General features: G+C 33.8%; 4 protein-coding genes and 1 non-coding gene across 7 annotated transcripts; 1 reads left to right on the forward strand and 4 right to left on the reverse strand.

The window, feature by feature from the left end:
- Positions 1–1,025: 1,025 nt before the first annotated feature.
- Positions 1,026–3,960, reverse strand: LOC140881988 (small ribosomal subunit protein eS12-like). Of its 2 annotated transcripts, XR_012150105.1 has the most exons (6): positions 3,881–3,960; positions 3,429–3,472; positions 2,675–2,963; positions 1,690–1,755; positions 1,426–1,535; positions 1,026–1,217 (listed from the first exon to the last, which is right to left on the reverse strand). XR_012150105.1 is itself a non-coding variant. In XM_073287692.1 (5 exons), the coding sequence occupies exons 2-5, from the start codon at positions 3,434–3,436 to the stop codon at positions 1,476–1,478; spliced, it is 423 nt and encodes a 140-aa protein (XP_073143793.1). In that variant the 5' UTR covers positions 3,437–3,472; positions 3,881–3,960; the 3' UTR covers positions 1,259–1,475. The 2 variants fall into 2 exon arrangements, 1 of the variants encoding a protein (XP_073143793.1); XM_073287692.1 differs by lacking the exon at positions 1,026–1,217 and having other exon boundaries at positions 1,259–1,535.
- On the reverse strand, positions 2,033–2,129 carry LOC140885561 (small nucleolar RNA Z161/Z228). The gene has a single exon (XR_012151005.1). It is a non-coding gene; the product is annotated as a small nucleolar RNA Z161/Z228 (small nucleolar RNA).
- A 5,209-nt stretch (positions 3,961–9,169) lies between the features above and the next one.
- LOC140884187 (ethylene-responsive transcription factor ERF118-like) lies at positions 9,170–11,358 on the forward strand. 2 transcript variants are annotated; one of them, XM_073290854.1, is made up of 3 exons: positions 9,170–9,280; positions 9,563–9,750; positions 9,882–11,358. In XM_073290854.1, exon 3 carries the CDS (start codon positions 10,057–10,059, stop codon positions 11,092–11,094), a length of 1,038 nt encoding a protein of 345 aa, XP_073146955.1. In that variant the 5' UTR covers positions 9,170–9,280; positions 9,563–9,750; positions 9,882–10,056; the 3' UTR covers positions 11,095–11,358. The 2 variants fall into 2 exon arrangements, with proteins under 2 accessions (XP_073146955.1, XP_073146954.1); XM_073290853.1 differs by lacking the exon at positions 9,170–9,280 and having other exon boundaries at positions 9,300–9,750.
- Positions 11,359–11,464: 106 nt separating this feature from the next.
- LOC140884552 (tetraketide alpha-pyrone reductase 2-like) lies at positions 11,465–13,427 on the reverse strand. Its single transcript, XM_073291340.1, has 6 exons — positions 13,275–13,427; positions 12,934–13,106; positions 12,629–12,817; positions 12,352–12,514; positions 12,036–12,225; positions 11,465–11,831 (listed from the first exon to the last, which is right to left on the reverse strand). The coding sequence occupies exons 1-6, from the start codon at positions 13,378–13,380 to the stop codon at positions 11,690–11,692; spliced, it is 963 nt and encodes a 320-aa protein (XP_073147441.1). The 5' UTR covers positions 13,381–13,427; the 3' UTR covers positions 11,465–11,689.
- Positions 13,428–14,731: 1,304 nt separating this feature from the next.
- On the reverse strand, positions 14,732–19,823 carry LOC140882699 (uncharacterized protein At4g06598). Its single transcript, XM_073288852.1, has 5 exons — positions 19,563–19,823; positions 18,213–18,949; positions 16,886–16,961; positions 16,669–16,795; positions 14,732–15,316 (listed from the first exon to the last, which is right to left on the reverse strand). The coding sequence occupies exons 2-5, from the start codon at positions 18,929–18,931 to the stop codon at positions 15,111–15,113; spliced, it is 1,128 nt and encodes a 375-aa protein (XP_073144953.1). The 5' UTR covers positions 18,932–18,949; positions 19,563–19,823; the 3' UTR covers positions 14,732–15,110.
- Between the last annotated feature and the right edge of the window lie 1,436 nt (positions 19,824–21,259).

Genomic DNA, 21,259 nt, shown 5'->3' on the forward strand with positions numbered 1-21,259 from the left:
TACATTATTTTAATACTATATATTTTAAATATTTGTTGGGTTTTTGTAATTTAGTGATTAGGAATTAATACCAGAATTTAGTTTTTAATATACAGGTTAGGATTGCGTGCCTGCTCACTAATATCAATTATTACCAATTTAATTATCCATGCTAATCACATAATATATGGGGTGATTGTCTGACTAGTCGTGAGTTGAGACTCATTCTATTCAAATGGGAAAAAATTAACATAACATTTTATTCTCTATTACTTTTTTTAATTCGATCTAAAAATAATCCATACTTGCTATATATAATTTGAGTCATATCATATAATTTTCATATTTTTCAACGACTAGTCTTTCTCTTTTTACACCCTGTTTATGTTTTTTTTTTCATGAAAAATTACATTTATTTATGTAAAAGTAAAAAAAAAAAAAAAAAACTTATTGAAATAAGAAATTTTTAAATTTTATTTTAAATTTTTTGTAACGAGAATACATATTTAGAAAAATATGATTGGAACAAACACACAATACACGCGTGTTTATAATAACTAAAGTAAGTTATCTAATAGAAATTCTTGAATCCGTAGGACTAGCAAAATCAACATGGTTAATTCGACCGAATATAGCTCACAAGTCATAACTTTTAATTTATTATTTTATTTAATGCAATCGTCGTTTACACTGTAGCTATCACTAGCTGTCGACAAATTAATTAAAGATATTAAAGATAGTATAAAATATACTACTTTATATATTACCAAAAAAAAAAAGGAAAAAAGGAAAGTTAGGTCCATCTTTTCATATAATATAATATAATTGAAAAATGAGATCCACCAATAAATACTAAACCAATCACCAAAAATCGATTAGCACTTATTTTTAATTAATGGAGGCACTTTTTTGCTGGTGACCACTTTGTTCACATAGTAGATGGTCATCTTCTATAATTATACGCTGATATTTTAACAAATTAATTAATTTAAAAGATATTATTTACAATATTATTTAAATTAACATCCAGAGGAAACAACTTGGACTTAAAAATTTAAAAAAAACCATGAAATATTGATATATTGAGAACCCAATATTTTTATTTTCTGATTAACTTGTAAACAATCAACTTATTTTAGCATCTTACAAGCCCTTCCGGAAAAATATCTGATCGTTTGGATCTTACTACGCAAGCAATATTATGCAAGTCTTCTGCAGCATCGGTATAGGGAAGTTGTCTGTTCCCAGATTCAATCAGATGACAAAAATATAACACTAGTTAAAAGATGATGCATCAAATTTGGAGTGAACAAATAGAAGTATTTCAAATGATGTTATGATAAAATTAAGACAGCAAAAACATAAATATTTTCCGCATATCCAAAACCATGATCACTCGGAAAGAATTGTTCAAACAAACAACGCTTCATTCAAGTGTAGCCATACCCAGGCTCGGTAAAACCGGCACAACACGAGTTCCTTTGTGTTGAATCGATCTAATGGGATTTCACGTACTCTTGAACTATATGAAGTCCCTCGCTTTCTTCCCCGTAGTCCTGCAAAAATTGTTATAGACCATGATTACGATTTATGTATATATATTATGTTCTATGGTTATTTTGAAAGGAGAAAAAATGAAGGTTAATAATATCTCCTTGTTGCATAATTCAATAGTGTTCTTGACTAGGATGAATGCAGGGAGAGATTTACCTTCACAACAACGCAGGCACAGCCGACCACCTTCCTTGCTTTTCCTTCAGAATCGATCTTGCATAGCTGAAAGCAAATATAGAGGAAACACATGTCATGCTAATGCTGATAATAAGAGAGGTCAGACCTATGACCGAGCCAAATTAATAAGCAGCAATACAATAACAAAACTTGAAGGCAAAAAAGGAGCTAGAAAACACTTTATAATTATAGTGTCTACTATCTATCTTATGGAATTAATGTGATCACTCACTCCCATCAATAGTTGTAACATTAATAGAGAATTATACCAAAAACCTCAAGTTTCCATTCAGGCGTATATGTGAACAGCGTAAAGGGGAATAACCATCAGAGAAGTAGGATAACACATCAGCAGCGACACTGAAAGATGTCTCAGACGACCGTCGTGAGATATTAAATCCTTAATCATCATTTGGCTTCCATTACAACATAGTGTTCAATCTCCAGGAAACCAAAAAAAAATTTGAGGAAAAAACCTACAGCTACAGCACAGGTCAGATATAGAGACAAGTTAATTGCCAAATAAATTGCAAATTTCCATTTTTACCATTTTAACTCTCATATGATCCCAAGAAATGAACCTTGCACATTCCTAGTTGCAACCTCACACACACATTTTGACAACCTGAGATTAAAATTATAATAAACAAGATAAAAATTGAACAATGTTTCCTCCTTAGATGTTCGGGTAGATACGAAATAAACCTACACAAATTCAACTGAAGGATTTAATGATGTAGGGAGCTGCATTCATCTCTAAGGCATAGCAGTAAGAGCCGAAGAGTCAAACTCCAGTCCCAGAAACCCATTCTACAATACCCATTCTAAAAATCAACTCAATTACATATAGTGTTTTGTCACAATAGTCAATAGCAGGGGGTAACCATACAATTATACTTCTACGAGGAGAAAATATTTACTATATGATTTTTTAAAAAAAAGGAATAAGATCATTAAAACATACCCCAGACCACTCGCCCAGGGTTTTAGCATTTGGAACAGAAATCAAGCTAACATTATGATCAGCACACAGAGCTTTAACCAATTTAACATAATCTGGTTGGTCACAGTCCTCCGCTAAAACACAGAGTTGAGCGGCGTGTTTCTCAATAACTTTGGCAGCTTCATGAAGCCCTCGAGCAAGGCCACCATGAGCACGTGATTTCCTAAGCACCAGTTGCAAAGCTGTCATTATATCCATTGGCTCCCCAAGAGCAGGGGGGGCAGCAACTTCCACAGGGGCAGCTTCCTCACTGTAATATATATGGTAATATCATGGATTGAATAGAATGCAAACGGAGGAAAAAACATAAGCAAAAGAAAGAAACGCAAATTACAAATCTAATGTTTTCTTGTCAACCCAGAAACTTCTGTGGAGATGGAAATTATAACGTGTAATCTATTTCACCTGACCTGGAACAGATCAAGATGAAACAGACCCAGGCTGTGCAAGTATCAAAGACCCAATCTAACAATAACATATTTCTAACAACACCAAGTAGAAATCGACTTTTTATCTTATCTAAGAAAACAATACAGAACGATCAGGATGTTTAAACATGAACAAAGGAAATAATCAAAACTAATCATCCATTAGGATAAAACCTGAACTTTGACATATATTCCAACATCACATTTGAAGAAAATGCAAGTGCATAAATAAACCATGCTTCAAGAATATTTTATATGAGCAAATAAAGTCCAAGACTTCCACTCACCCCGACATTTTTCTTCAAGATTTGTATTCTCCGAAGCTTCTGATCTGTTTCCACAAGTAAAATAAGCATAACCAAAAGTTAAAAACAACATAAAAACCCAATAAATGATCATCATTAGAACAACCAAGCTTAAGAAAACATATTCTCTATGCTAAACAACTTTTCGATTGAACAATAAACAAGACATAACAAGAACATAATCACTTAACAACGTCTAAACCTCATAAAACAAGAATGCACAAGCCATGTCCAAAGAAAACAACTCAAAAGATCTTTTCCGAAAAATTCAACGTTGACCCATTAAGGAATCAGCAATTTTGCACAGAATGCAACCACAAAAACTAAATCCAGACAATGATGTTAATAAAAGTCGAAATTTATAAATCCAAGACGCTGTAGAAAAACATCATTTCGCTAAACAAATATATTCTACAGAGAAGTGGGATGCAGACCTGAAAATGGAAGCAGCGGCCGCAGCGGCGTAGCGTAGCAACTTTGTGTTGGAGAAAGGGTGAAAGGGTGGCGGTGTTATATAGAACTTCATAGCGATAAACCCTAGCTAGTGGAAGCTTAAACCAACCAATTTACTCAAATGCCCTCGCCTTCTTACCACAACAATGGAAAAAATCAATGTTCTAAAAAATTTGAAATGTTTTAAAAAATTTGATTAAACTTCGTTTAAACTTGAAATTTGGCTAAAAATGGTAAAAAAAAATGGTCAAATATATGTTGATCATATGAAGTGTCATTAAATACGATTAAATAAAATTTTTTAAAATAACGAAATTGATTAATAACACGAAGATTAAACACGAATTATCAAATTTATTAGTAAGTAATGATAGCAATGTAAAAAATATATAATTTTGGATGATTAAGTGTAGCAATGATGAGTATATGGAGTACATACTAAAGAATATTAATACTAATATTTTAAAGTAGTATAGTTAAATTGAGTTTGTATTTGATGACAATTGATATAAAATGAATGATATAATAAATTGAATTAGACTTTGGCAAAAAATCAATGTATTTCAGTTAAATTTATTATATTTAGGCATTATTTACTCAATTAATTTGTGTTAGATATTTAAAATTTTAGTTTAAATTAGAAATGTTTTTTTTACGTTTAAGCTCGTATTAATACCACATACGCTTGCTTACTTTCACGTTTCGACGTGCTTCGTGCTTTTTAGAACATATTATTAATTGATAGTGAGCTTATTTTTATTATATTATTTTTTAGATATATAGGAAACTATTAATCAATATAATTTTAATATTTTTATGTTATTTAAAACTTGAAATGGATTCGTTTAATATTAAATTTATGATAATAATTATCATTTTATTTATTATAAAGGTTCAAATAATTGCATACCAAAACCAATCCATGGCCCATGGGGGTTGGTAGCACTATATAGCTCTTGCATGCATGATTAATATCATATAAATTACTTAATTTATTTTATAAAAATTCCCGGATTTTAATTTTATATTACAATTAAAAATTTAAACCATGAATCATTGATGGGAAGATGATGGATGTAGCTGGATCAAATGCCTAAATTTCCAATGAAATGAAGTTACAGTTTCCAGTTGGATTATATATCCAAACCAGAACCTGCATTGTGGTCCATTTGGGTCACCAGCTTTAACAATTAATTGGGCTAATGTTTGCGTGTCGACTCTTTAAAACTTGCATGATCCATATTTGATAGTTGTCTTAATTTGTTCAAAAAAAATAATTATCCTATAAATTTCTAGCTATTTGACGCCACATATTTGCAATATTCTAACCTTAGGTTATATTATTTGAAATTGAATTTGAGGCTTTTGGAATCCAGTCATTGGAGGAAAACATTGACGTGTATGATTACGTTGATGAAAAGTTGTCATGTATTAATTGAAAAGTTGAGCCCGTTTGGATTTTGTAGTGATTTTTTAAAATAAGTGCTTTTTTAAGCTATAAATTTTGCCTTCTGAAAAAGTTTTTTTTTTACTTTAAAAAGTGCTTTTTTAAACATTTATTTGGTCATCCAAACACCTTATTAGCTGAAAAAACAATTTTTTTTAAAAAAAAATTACTTTTTTTGCCTGGCTTTTTATACCAAACGAGGTCTTATACGTATTGGTGAAGTTCTTCATCGGTGAAGTTCTAGTCTACATCCGTACACTATCACGTGATATTTGGACATAAGATACTTTAAAATCTGTGTCCGAATCAGAAAAAGGTTGACTGTGTCACATCATCATTATATTCATATGATATCCATATCCTCCGTTCAATATAATAATTATTATTATTATCATTATTGTTACTATCCAGTATCCATCAATTACAATTTGTGGGAATGTTTCCAACTGATGAAATTATTTGGAGCAAAGAAGACCGGACTCTGCAACCTGTTTATCTCCAATGGTTCTTCGAAGGATAGACATGAATATTTTCAAGAGCAGGAATATATAAGCAAGATTTTCAAAAGTCACATCACCAGTACAATACTATTTGTACAAGAATTCTTGCCACACATAAAATATACTGCGAATATTTCATTTATCAAAATTTTGTGATAAATTCAATATAAAATCTCACAATGTAAATCTCTCAACATCGTTGATGTAAATATCGATGTATGATATATTTATTATACATTCAGCATTTATCATTATTTAATGCTCTAAATTGAAAATAATGTCACCCTCGGTGATCTAGTTCCTAGTTGCGGAGTTTACATAGGCTTATTGTGGGCGCTGCCCACACTGAGCCCAAAAAAAAAATCTTATATATATAGGCCGGACCCAAGCCCACTATACACACTTGGCTCGTCGTCCAAATCATTTTTTTAAATACAGTTTCGCGTTATTCTTCATTTTGCGTTGAATCACATATCACTTCTTACTTAATTAGGTATGTAAAATTAGACGTAGGCAAGTTGTATTGTTTGTGATGAGATATTAGGTGTCAATTTAACCTCTTATTTATTGTTTAATAGAAATTTGGCAGTAACAAGGCTTCGATTGCTTCAAAATCATGAGTCAAGTTAAATATTTTTCAATTATTTCCGAATATTTGGAAAAAAAAAAAACCCTATATTTAGTTTTCCCAATGAAATCATTTTTCTTTTACTTGAACTAGTGAATAATTTTTTTTAGGGGATCACAAAATGAAATATAAAAATCACTATGAAACTCCTCCATTTGTTTTTTTTAAAAAAATCATCTTCTGCGATCTACGATGAAAAAAATGTTTGTAACAATTGATAATTAATTATTGCATAATAAATTATTTTAATTTTATTAATTATAATATATCATCGCCTGCACTAAATCAAAATCGAACCTAACTCCGACATGGAATTCAACTTCATCCCTGTTGATTCAAGGCAGATATTGCCACGTGAAATCTACCTATAAAATATGACTCGATCAAAACCCTACATCTAAATTGACGTGGATACATAGGTTAATAATGATTGAACTTAGATTTTTTGAATATTAAAATAAGAATACCTACGATGTTTCTATTTTCATCTTTACCACAAATTTCAGTTCTTATCATTGTCCAGTATTTTTGTGCGGAAAATACTCCCTATAACCCAGTGAATGTATCAATATTAGTAAAGGGCAATTTTACTATATTTTACTTATTAATGGATGCGATTGTGTTTAACATTTCTCTCTCATAAATTCATTGTTTTATTTTTTTCTATGTAAATATATATGATATAAAAATCTCAATTATTTGTGAAAAATTTACGTACTTATAACCAAACAATGAAAATCAATAGATAAATTATTCCACATATATTCGTTATATGTAATAAAAACTAAAAATATAATAAGAAGGATCGAGAAGGAGATTTCATACAAAAGTTCGCATAGATATTCTCAAATTAGACACTCGCAAAAATTAAGTTTATTTAATTAATTGTGTTACATGTATGTATCAAGCATTAGATATTGAGAGATGAAAAATGCATGCACGTGTGACAACACATATTATTTGATACATAAATTTTCCATTGTGTGTAGTTATATATGATGTTAATTACTCAATAATTGATCGAATTCCGATGTGACTAGTTATATATGTACTTTTCTATTATTACATGTTATCAATTAATATGTCACAAAATCTTTGCGATATATATTATTTGTTTTTACCTATTTTGCCAATTCTATGTATCATATGCATGAAAGTGGCAAAAAGTAGATCTCGAATGTGAAACAGTACATATATTTTGCATCTTTTTTCATAGGCGAAATCTGAAGCGATTTGCTGTATTATATTTTGATTTATAATTTTGTGTAAAGCCCTTCATATTCACAACACACATGTCAATATATCTTATAAAGTCCTTTGTAATCCACCTTATAAATTATATTACATAATATCCAAATAAATAATTTTGACTGAGTTATAATAAATGATATTTTGCGTTGACTAAATTATCGACAGAGTGTGAGACAACAAAAATTGCATGCCTTTTAGTTTTCGTAGAAAATTTTATCAACATATCAAATCACACTTAAAAGTAAAAATATCTACAATTCTGCCATCGTGAGAGTTTTATCACGTTGGGGTTCTCAATTGCATAGCATGTCAAGAATGTGGACTAAATTATAAATTAGAATTCTGGCATTTCACTCCCAAATTTTACATGAGTTTTACTAAAATATAGTCGAAACGCCTTAATTAACAATATCATATTCTCCCCACGTCAAATGTGTATCTCTTGTGTTAATAACTAAGTTTTTCCATACAATTGTTATAAATTTTGTTAATATCGATGTTATAAATCTTTATCGATTATGTCGACGACAGAAAGATATATTCGAAGCTTTGAATAGACAATAAATGTGACGAATCAAATCCGCGTATGAAAAATAACTCGTTATACTTATTTTAATACGTCTAAAACGTACATCTCAACTTAAATAATATTAATTTACCACGCATATTATAAAAAATTTAATGTTACTAATTTTTTTATCGACTCATCGAATACGATAGTCATTCCTTTTATAATTATTATCTTTACATATATTTATTGTCCATATCATAATAAGTTTAGCCGCACAATATTATTTTTAGTAACCCATCGAATGCAATGATATCATTATTGTCGTTATTTAGTATGCACAATATTATTTTTAGTAACCCATCGAATGCAATGATATCATTATTGTCGTTATTTAGTATCTTCGTGTCGATGATAATATTTCAAATTTTATTAATCATCCGGCTAAATATATGTATGATGCCACATAGATATATAAGTTTATATATACTGCAAACTATTTACTAGAGGTCTAATTTTAATTGAAATGAAAAGGAGGAGTCTAATTTAATTTTTATTGAGAAAAAAACGCGAAAGACTTCCAATGAGTCAATGACTTGATGACCAAATATATCAGTGGCATAACAGTAAATATGTACAAACTCAAGACCCAAAACCGACAATAACAAAAAATGGCTGCGGAAATCAGATTTGTGGAATTCTGTCTAATTTACCAAACTATAAATACACGCCCATCCTGTCGTGTGAAAGCCACTCTCTACAAAAACTCAAATCTGATTGGTCCGTGGCAACACGCGAGAAGTCAAAGAATCCTTCACCAAAAAAGCCATATCGAGCATATGCCAACACATCATGCATTTAATTACCTTTCTCCAAATATACACTCAAAAATCTGTATATAAAGCACACTTTCAACTATGATTCAGCAACCCCACAGACATCACTATCATCCCCACAAGATGAATGAATAAATGTGTGTAAAACAATACATACAATATACGTATGAGTTGACATAGATTATTCCCCGATTTTTTTTAATATAAGAGGGTAAGGAACGATATTTTTATTGATCCTGTGTTTTTTTATCCTTTCTTGGTCAGTCAATTGTTGGTATTACACAAACAAAAGGAGAAATCTTTCTTGTTTCTGCAAGTTCGTCGGTGATTCGTGCCCTGGGTTTTGTTTTCGTTGTTATTCTGGCAAAATCGTGATCGTCGCTTTGAATAGATTGTGGGCTTTTTTTTTTTTCCTGCGAAACATTTCTTGTTTGTACTTACCCGATTTTTTTGTGTGTTTCTTTTTGGTGGTGTTATTTTATCTTTGTTGAAGTTTTGAGAAGAGAAAGCAAGAGATTTTATGTCGGCAAGTTTTAATCTGGCTTTAAACTTTGGGGCTGTGTTGAAGCTCTGTTTTTCATCGATTCTTGCTGACTGCATGCCAGAATCTCTCTGCCTTGTGATCGAGCAGAGTGTCAGCTCTTTCTTCTCTACCGTTTCGATGCGTTTTAGGCCCAAAAGGTAAACAGTTCCTTTCATTCCCTTAAACCCTCTTAAGGGTTTTTGGATTTCATTGACGTGTGTTTTTTAGCGCTTTCTATGTTGATCTGAAAAGAGGAGTTGTTAATTTTTTTCTTCTGTTTTGATTGCAGGAGTTGCTCTGGCGTTGTTTATTTCGGGGGATATCACATAAATCGATTGCTTAATATTTTTTTGTTCTTCAGAGAACCTCGTACTGAAAACACTCGCTGATTTTTGGGGGTAAAAAATCGCTATCATTTTGTTTGTTCTGTTTGCACTACTATTTTGGGGATACCCTTGCTTGCAATGAGGCTTTGTGACGCGGAGAAGCAAGAAAATTCGTCCGAGCCTCGTAAATTTGTCCCGATGAATCAAGAACAAAGTGCAAGCAGACGCCAAAAAAATAAGTTTCAATCGTCCAAACCCACAAGGAAAGTTCTACTTGTTTGTGACGATCCGGATGCTACTGATTCTTCTGATGATGAAGGATCTCCAGATATGAAAAGAAAGCGGTATGTTTGGGAAATTTGTTTACCAATTCATGCTCCGAGCAGAGCAGCTAATGCCCCCAAAACAGAGATTTTGGTCCGAGGTAGCAACAATGATGATACGAATCTAAAAAACAAGAGTGTTGTACCCACGGACCTCAGCAGGCCAAGAGTCAGTGCAAAGAAATACAAAGGCGTTCGCCAACGGAAATGGGGAAAATGGGCAGCAGAAATACGTGATCCGATCCAACAAAAAAGGGTATGGTTGGGGACTTTCAATAGCCCTGAGGAGGCATCCAAGGCTTACGAAACAAAACGAATGGAGTTTGAGGCATTGGCTAATAGCATCAGCTCCAATTCTACGAAAAATTCAAATGATGCTCACAAGAATCAGAAGAAAATTAATCTTGATGTGCCCGAGGAAGCAAGTCTCAGCGTTGTGTCGCCTACTTCTCGCGTACCTCCATCTTTGGTGGTTGAATTGAATTCTTTTGTCGCGGTTCCGGTTATAGAGTTCAAGTATGAGAATGAGAAAACTGATGAAGTCTTTGTAGGGGCTAGTGGGCTAATGGATGAGGAGCTACTGTCTTTAGCAAAAAATGATCAAGAACTAAACCTGGACTTGGATCTCGATTCACACCCCATATGTGACGACGTTTTTGGGATACCAGTGGACGTCTCCCAATTTGGTTTTGATGATCTTCCGATTAGTGGTTTCAAGGTTGGTGATCAGCCTTGTGAGTTGCCAGATTTTGACTTCGACTTTGATTTCGATGCTTATGGTGAAACATTTTCTTGGATGGACGAAGCACCACCTCTTAAAAGCGGAACCCCCCTTAATGTAGCTTGTCCTTAAATTTTTAAGCTAGTAAAATTAGCAGCGGTAATGTGGACATCAATTTTTGACAAAACTAAACTATGTAGTTCATGCGAAGGTTTTGTTGTAATAAAAGAGTCTATTTGTTAGTTTGTTCAAGGGGATGTTGATTGTTAAATGGCCGTAGCCATTAATTCCCCGACGTTTCGCAGTTTTGTGATGACTAGATTATCATCCAAACGCAAATTCTATTAATTTGTATCATTGATATGTAATGTTTCTTTGCAATTAATATTAAATAGATTTCATAATTAAGAGGTTCGATCACATATGAAAGATTTCTTGATTTCTCAGTCTTCCTCACTCTGGGTACGTACTAAAATATCTTCAAACAAAATTTCGATATGCATGTGATATATGATAACATTGCATTAATTTATCGTTAAATCAGGTCGATTCATTCAGAACCACACGAGGAGGCCTAGATCTAACAGTAATAACTGCTTTACGGGTGTAATTCTATTACAATGTGGACCAGGAAACTTGAGGTTTCTCACCGATTAATTAATTTATTTATCTAATGTGGAGTGAATTTGAATTGTAACAAATTAAATACGGTCACAATTCCTAAGTTTTAAAGGAATTCCTTGTGTTGGAAACTCTTTATGCAATCATCAAACATTTGATCTAACGTTTTGAAAGCTGGGAGACCCAATTCGATAATCTTGCCGCAATCCATGCTATGCTCGTTGTTATCTCCTTCTTTATCGCTACATCTGGGAAAAAAATGAACAAACTTTTTGAATATTAATCCATTTTGGTTTTGTCTATGCTGCGTCAGGAGTGCTACACTCACTGTAGTTGCATAAAACAAAACGTTTGGAGTCTGTTCGTATAAACATCTTATGAAAACTAAACCGAGAGCTATCCACGATCTTTTAACACCAATAAGGCTCAATGTTTAGATCATAGGGACTCACTTGGTTACGTATGGATAACTTGGATATCTGGACCTTAAAATATCAATAATTTCTGACCAGTGTGCAACAGAGCTTGAACATATAAGCCTGCCGGATGCTTTGGTTTCTTCCATGGCCAATATATGCGCATTCACTACATCTTCTATGTGCACGAAGCCTACCGTTGTGTTGGGGTACTCTTCAATAAGGCCTAACAAAAGTAGCAGATCACGAACACACAAAATCATGGACCCAAAACGAACCCGAAATAGAAAACAGAGAGAAAATGTTAGGATAAATGTGTTCTCTTGAATCAAAAGGAGAATAAAAATACAACCTTTGACAATGGACAATATAATGACCAAAGTACTAGTTGGCTGAGGTGCAAGTAGTGGGCCAACTACAAATGAAGGGTTCACGACAACTAGATCTATCCCACTTTCCTTGGCCATTTTCCATGCTTCTTTCTCTGCTATGGTCTTCGCATAAGCGTACCACAGCTGCACAAAGGATCGAGATCGATTTTGAAATAGTCTAATATCGATTTTTTGTGCATTATTGTGTGCTGGTGTTTGCATAAAAGGGAAATAAGTTAGAATAGGATTTGGTTATACATTGTATCGTTGGCAATATTCTGTATCACTCCAGTGAGATTCGTTGAGAGGTGATACTGTATCGACGTCGTATCGGTATCTTATGGAAGAACAAGACGAGGTTAATACGACCCTTTTCACACTGCTTGTTTTCTTGCACGAGTTGAGCACATTTAAGGTCCCTCTTATGCATGGATCAATCAAATTTTCCTGCAATGTTCATTAGATGAATGTTACACTAAATCCAGGCATATGAAAGTTCATTATATTCACTAGTAGTACTTATTGACAAAAATATTCAGTCTACTCTCCTTAAATTAACTTGCCTTGACATTAGCATCGTATGCCACAAGCACCGGCGACGCGGTGTGGAAAACGCCGTCGACTCCAGCCACGGCTTCGTCGAAGCTTCCCTCCGCCAACAAATCAGCTTTTACAATATGAAGCCTCTCCTTGGCTCCATTTAGCTCCCAAAGATAGCTTATTTGGTCTACATTTTCTGATGTAAAAACAAAGATAAAGACATTTGATGAGTGCAAACTTATTAATGTTTTTAAAATTGCTTTAAAAATTTTTTATATAATTAATATCATTATATATATATATATATATATATAAAAAAAAAAACTAGCCCAAGTCCTGATCATGATGAAACGATGTTCCGAACCTGGATTGCGTGCGGTGGTGACGACGGTGTGACCTTTTCCGAGCAACGACTTGACGAGATGTGCCGCGATAAATCCCGTGCCCCCTGTCACACAGTACTTGCCCATTGATTTCTCTTGGATGGATCAAATTCGTCCATGATATATAATCTTGTGTGATTAATGAAGTTGGCAATCTCACGTTAGGTGTAAGTTTGGTGCGTCATGCCAACTATCATTATTATCCCCTTTGCATTGATTAATTGTTAAACTAAATTCTAATATAAAAATGTTTAATTTGTGTTTGGTATAGAATCGATCGGCTTTGTTTCATAAACCAGACAAAATTGCCGATTGAAAATGTTAATTTGCCCTAATTAATGGCAAACGAGACAAAATTGCGAATCTATTAAGTAAAGAGAATGGTTTTTTTTTTTTTTTTTTGGGATCATACATTATTATAATAGAATAGTGAAACTCTTTGGTATCAAATCAAATATACATTTAAGTGGCAAATAATTTATTTCCTCCAGTCCAACATTAATTATGAAAATCCAGGGCTGGATTCAATTTATATATATAGCGGCTTCAATTACTTGGAGTTGAAGATTTTTCTTGTGACGCAGGAAGAACGAGGGGGGCCGATCGTGGTTATGTTGGATTTCAGAGCTTAATTCTCCAGCTATGGCCATCACTTCTGATCTATGTTCAGCTTGATCCGGCCCCACATGTCCTTCTGGGTCTTCCCTTCTTCTTGTCGTCTGCTCCCTTGTGGGTTCTCACCACGTGGGACAAGAAGACGGCGGCGCCACCATGGCTCTTTCTTTAATTACCTATATCACCCCATCCCCGAAAGATTGAAGCTTTTGATATTGCTTCTCATTTTGTACACCATGGCTGTTAAAGAAGGTGTAGGGGAGAAAAGATGACAAGCACAGCTTCTTCTTCTGTAGAGCGACGCATGCATACTAAATTTTTTAATGAGGTGATGGATGTTATGTGCTTAAGGATAATAAGTTGTAAGAAAACCAACACAAGACCACATTGAATAAATTGTTGTTTCAAGGCTTATATCAATGCTGGGGGCATAATGGAGGTATATGCACTTAAAGATTTAAATGTATTTTTAAAATTGAACATAATGCATATAACGTGCACAAAAACAACATATAGATCCATTGGATGAAAAAAGAGATTAGTAATCCTTTATCGTCTTATGTTCGAACCAAAAGAACATGCGGTGCCTGGCGCACGGATGAGGCAGGCATCGATATAACAGATACTGTTGCAGCACTCCATGGCGATTTTGTATTCGACGTAAATGAGTAGCTCTGGGAAGGTGCTTCAGTAATTTGAAGTTTCAGGGAAGTTAAGAGGACTACACTAATCAAACAAATTTATATAGCAAACTAGGGTAATTACACTTCAACATCTCCTTCAGCAATCAGCAGACAGAACTTAGATAAGGTTCAATCTCAGATATTTTCATCAAAAGGATAGATAATGCAATGGGAAAGTTCAAAAGTTTCTAATTAATCACCATACGCATTTGAAAGCCGCTAGCATCAACCCCGTTTGGGTAACCACCTCAGGCGAGTCATCGGCCAGAAGTACTATTTCCAGCACGGACTACCAGGCGCATGAGGAAACAAACGCTTAACCTTACAAATGAAAACGGGAACCAAACAAAGATAAAGGAGCAACACAAGCAAAGCAAGCGAGGTTTATCATACAGCGCAGAACTACTGCACAAGTCTGGCTTTCGATAAAACATGAAGGAGACTGGTTATTGTGTCGTCGTCATCGCATTGGATCATCAGTTGAGGAATAGGTTGGGACATGGGATTTATGGGAAAAGCTCAAATATGAAGTTGGCCCGATCCAGAGTCACGTCCAGCACTTGCTTCCTTGTATTTTAGAGAAAGGTTGGCAAATTGTTGGTCAAGATCTCTGCTGTTGGTACGTCGAAGGCTGGAAGGAGTCTGTTGCTGCTGCTGAGGCTGCTGCTGTTGCTGATACAAGGTTCGTAGCCTCCCAACTTCTTTCTCCAATACTTCGTGTGCCACTGCACAGAGACCACAAACTTGATTATTGTAACAGTATTTATGCCATTTAAGAATTAACTATCATACAACCAAGATATATTTACCAATGACAATTGATTACTAGATCCAAGAAAATAGTAGGCATCAAGGCTGGATGAAAGAGTCTATACCAAATAGCAAAACGAAGCACTAACACTTTCAAGTATGAAGTTTTGCATGCCTATGTCAACCACATATTTATGCAGTTATAGCAACAAGTACATGAAGAACAGGTCAAGTAAAATGCGTTCCAGGACGACAATAAGTTGTATGCCAGCTTTGTGGTTGAAGATATCAAAGGAAATTGGTTTTCATTGAAGGAATAGAAGAAAAGGTGCCTCGACTGAGCTAAAACATTAAATATTAGGATTGCAAATAGGGTTCAACTGGAGAACAAAATCAAAAGAACCCCATTTAGTTCATATGTCATGAACAAACATTGTTGTAATTCATTCGTATTGGGACTACATATTCTGATTGGATCGTCGATCCATAGCCTGGACCGTAGTTTTTAAAAGTCGACCCAGTTGGAGCTGTGGGTCATCGGGTCACTGGTTCAACCGGTTAACCAATTGCTGAACCATTGGGTCAATTCTTTTTTTGAATAGAACAGACCATCGGGTCATTTCTGGTCACATAAAAAATTCAATATTTTATTGTATAAGAAAAAAATCATGATATTGATATATATCGTGTATAAATTCAATAAAATCAACATTTACAAATCTTCAATACATAGAATATTTTCGACAATAACTATTGATTCATCGATAAAAATGCATTAAACAAATAAAATATGAAAAAATTATGTGTGTTAATAATTTTCAATGGCTAAATCACTACAATGTACACGCAAGAAGCGTAAGGACCGCAAACAAGCATCATGAAATATTTCTAGAATTCTTTTGAGTGTTTGGACAGCTCCCTGGGAATAAAAATGTTGTGGAGACTAATGTGTTTACCTATCTTATTTTAAAATAATAGTGATTACACTATCATTACATTTGTTAATATTTCAAAAAATTTCTAATAGGGAATAATCCAGTGGGTTTTTAGTAATTGGGTCACTGAGTTCAACAAAAAAACCACCGGTTTTTACGAGTATTTTATGGGTCAAAGAAAATCACGTTAATTAAATGACTAGGACCAAAATGACACCAGTTCACATTCCGGTTTAACTACCGGTCCGGTTTTTAAAACCATGGCTTTGACAGATGGACCCGAAGTATACCTTATCCTCCAGTTGTCCATATAGATTTATCCATAATATATATATATATTCCCTGCAAAAAAATTACCAACTTGATGATATCTTAATATCAAATATACTTACTATATTTGATATACTGCTCCTGAGCTAAACTATCTAATCGCTGCTTCAGTGCTTTATTCTCCATGCTCAGAATGAGATTCTGTTGGTTAAGGAATTCGAGTTCAGCAGAAACTCCAGAGCCTTCAGCCTGAATTATACACAACAAAATTACATCCAGGAATTCAACTTGTATAAGCTACAAAAAAATGTACCATAAGCTCCATCTAAAATATTTTACCTGTAGAGCTTGAACATTTCTTTCAAGTTCAGCAATGTATTGAAGCTTCCGGACCCGTGAACGTTGAGCGAATTGCCTACAATGAATAGTGTCTTAAGTTTTCGAGACTCGGATAACTTGATATTATTTGTTTTTAAATGAATGAAATAGGATCGAGAATATATATTTCAATGCGGCGCAAAACATAACAATTTGAATAGGGTGTGAACTAATACGATGTTCAGGGGATTTTTCTCATTTTCTCACAGCAAAGTCTAGAAAGAACACAAAAGAAATATCAGCTTGTGTCATGCAATAGATCTGTCAAGAACATTACGCCAACTGTGATAAAAATATATATAAACTATTGCGTGTGAAAAACATAAATATCTTCAGAACTCAGAAGTATAACCAACTTGATCATTTACAAATCTCAGGACCATGAGCACATGCTCAACAAGCAAACATTTGGAACTCTTCTCCACCTCGTTCCTTGTGGGAGAAAGAATCATACTGGGTATCCAAGTTTTTAACTCAAGCATTATTTCCTAAGAGATTAATATTTACAACAAAACTTGTTTTTTAAATGCAGAGGCACGTAGAGAAAAATTTGCTACTCCAAAGTCCAGTAGCTAAAGAAATGACACAGACGAGCATGGGAAACTTTACATGGAAAGCATTTCAGACATAAGCTTGGCATGCCGCATGTGGCATAACATAATGGGATTGTTTGAAAAATGATCTCGGTCAAACATTAATTTATTAAAAAAAAGTCAAACATTCATTTAGAATTTATGACCTTTCTTTTAACCTTTTTTTTTTTTTTTGCAAAATGACCTTCCAACATACAAGAAAAGCGAATACCAAACAAAGGTTAAGATTTGAAAATGTAAGATTTCAAATTCATGGTCAAAGAAAGTTCATTTACATAATTGCTCCATAACAACATCGCAAGAAAACAAAATTACAGCCTAAAACATTGCAATCACAAGAAGATGAAAATGGTTCCAGGGGGTTGGGACAAAATTGAGTACGTTTGCATCTCAGTATAAACTATTGTGGAAAGTAATTTGATTTGCCAACCAAGTTATCAACCAAAGGAGCAATAGGAAATTTCAGATAACAATATCATGACAAAGAGACTGAGAAATGAAAACTAAGAACAATCCTCAAAAAATTCAGTTTGCATCGATCATGATGTTATTACCAAATTATTATCATGCAACGTCAGGAAAGCTACAGAAATTCACATATCAAAACAGGCTAAATCCAGCAGCCTGGAAGTAAAAAATCAATCAACTTAAAAACCAATGAATATCATATTTCAGGTAAAGACAAATCAACATACTGCTTGGCACGTTTTGTATCTGTTTCTGAAGCGGGAAGCTTGGCATGAGAAGAGTCCTTTTTTTCAGTGGAATCTTTTGGATCTTGAATACCAGATTTAGCATCCCGGTTTTCATTCAAGAATGGCGGATTCCATTCTGCATCTGGTGAAGTGCTTAATAGGCCTGCATTTGGAACAAGAGTCTTGTCCCTAGAAGGATGGCCATGAGCAGGCAGGATTGAACTCACGGGTGCATTCCACCCCCTGTTCTTTGTTTTACCAGGTAGTTGGGGATCGACAAAGAAGGAACCAAGCCGCGTGTCCGCATATGTATCGAATTCTTGAGATCCCCACGAAGGCACTAGATTTATATTGTTGTTCTTGTTATCATTTTGAGCGACATAAACCATGCTTCCAACATTATTTGCATCAAAATATGCAAATGAATCACTTGATGAGCGACGGTGACCTCCTCTACGCACAGGAGTTTCTGGCTCATTGAGGAGTTCATCAAGCCAAGAAGGTTGCTCCTCTATCAAATAACTTTCAGAGGAGGTCCGCTGATGGTGTGCATTTCCTTCTCTAGGCCTTGGAGGAGCTTTTGGACCAGTTGCAGAAGTGGGAACATAGTCGGTGTACCCAGAGGATATGCTGGGATATGGACTTTTAGGAGGTAGTAAAGTGTTCTTTCCAGCGTACATCACACTTCTAATGCTTGATGGTCCTTTGGAGTTAGCCATAGCAGAAGAAGCCAATTCCTGAAACAAATCGATAAACAAGGTTAGTATCTTACGGGAATTGCAATTTAGCATTATGATTTTATTTTAATTCAGTTTGATTCTTAAACTTATCAGTTCCCTTATATCTGAAAACCATTAAACTACAAACTTTCTAAAAGACCAACATCATGCCTGAAAAACAAAAAATCAACTCAGGTTTTTTATGCTGCAAGAACATTTAAAAACACCAATCAGGCACCGACCCTTAGTATCGTAATTTACATTCAATCATACAAGTACTGCAGTTAGTGAAGTGAACCAGATAAAGTCCCGCGCCTATCAATATCAAAACATCCTTCTAAATTGCACAAAGCTAAAAATAACAGTAACCCGTCACACAGTTTCCATCATTCCAGCTAAAGATGAAGCAATAGCAAAAACAATAGAAAATAGAAAGGGCCCTCTTTTCTCGAACAAAATGCAAGCTAGATTCAATTCCCTTTACTAATCTTCCTTCGCCATCCCCAACTATTCACACACGTGAACATATATATTCACAAGAGCCAAGCTTTCTTCATCCACATTTCATGAATCCAGATCAAATCGAACACAAATTGGGAACATAATTAGAGGAAAAAATATGAATGCTGACCTTCAAGAACTGCGAATAAAGATCTGTGGATAATGCAAAATAAAGCCAACCCAGAGGCCAAAAATTGAAGGGTTTGCTCCCGTTTTCCCTAGGGTTTGTTCTATCCAGCTGTTCTTCTGTCTTGAGAGAACCCTTTCCTCGATTTGGATTCTTGCTTCTGGTTTCTCTCTCTACACAAAAGTTGACATCTTATAAGGTGAAAAAGGTGCGGCTTTTAGATTAGAGTTTGTTGACAGCCCACAATTGCAGATGCAAGCGCATTTGTCCCAATTCTTATATACTTTCATTCCAAAAAGATTCTTGCTCAACCTAAGATTCTATTATACAAACTACGAAATAAATACAGGAACTCCATACATATAATTTTTTTAAAAAATAAACTCCATATATATATATATATATAAGTATAATTCTGATGTGTTGTCCCCCCGTCTTGCTCAGCCAATGTGTTCATCATTGAGGTGGCAATCACATGTTCGATGTGATGAATGTACATCCAATAATTAAGAGACACATCAATGGTGAACACATAGATAGACACGATGGATGTACAACATATTAAAACTCTTTATAAGTATATTAATGTTTATATATATTTTCCTATATATAAAGAATCTCACTTAGACACAATATTTTGTTTTGCCAAAATTGTCCTTATGTTATAGAGATATTACAATTTTGTTTTCTTTTGTTTTTTTTTTAAATTTTGACATTTCAAATTACAGTTTAGACCTTAGATAATTTTTACAAGTGTGATATTACTTTTATTTGAATATAAATAAAATTATTTACAAAAATATTATACAAGTGCGTGCATCAATACATTAGTATATAATAATCTATGAACATGTTTTACATTGTCGGCATAATTTATGTTGCAAATATATAGCAAGAGTAGGTATCTTCTAACATAAGCCGTTCGGTCTGTATCTGGAGTAAAAAATAGAATTTTTAACATTAAATTCAATCATTTTAATGGGTCGAATAAGATATTTATCTTACGAAATTGACACATGAAATGCTTTCGTATGATTTTTTTGTGGTATAATTATGTGTTGGCCGAATTTATTTATATTTCCTTCAGATTTATAAATCTATATATCTTATGCATGTCTTAATTCATTACTTACATGTGGTGACGAGCAAAATCAAGAATTTATTATCATTCAAATTCAGTTCAGTAGGTCTTATTTCTCAGTAAACTTTTAATTCATTCATTATGATCGAAGTTCTTATACTTCAATAATGGGTAACTAGTGCCAATCTTCTCTCAAAATAGCGTGAACAAGTTAGGCAAGATTTAGACAGCTAGAATTGCGACTTTGAAAGGGGAGGAGTTTGGTGCCATTATTAATGTCATAATAATTAAATCTCTTGCATTTAAAATCCACAAATTTAGTTGAACTTAAGATACAGTCCAGTGCCAGTAGGTTGATTTCCACCATGGTTCCACAGAGAGTATAACTTTCTCTATTTTTATCATCAATTACCACAACATATGCTAGGCCACTCATCAATTCCTCTCGTTGCTTATAGTCAATGGGTCAAGTTCTAGCTCTCTCCTAGGTAATGCCTAACCGTTTGATCTGATGATCGATGCTTTGTCACATTAGTACTATCGATATCAATATTATTCACGTGTTGAGGTATGAATTTTTAGATATACGATTGAGATATTACCTAGGACATTAACCGTT

The sequence above is a fragment of the Henckelia pumila genome, chromosome 2 (assembly GCF_033568475.1).
Source record: "Henckelia pumila isolate YLH828 chromosome 2, ASM3356847v2, whole genome shotgun sequence".
Classification (NCBI taxonomy): Eukaryota; Viridiplantae; Streptophyta; class Magnoliopsida; order Lamiales; family Gesneriaceae; genus Henckelia; species Henckelia pumila.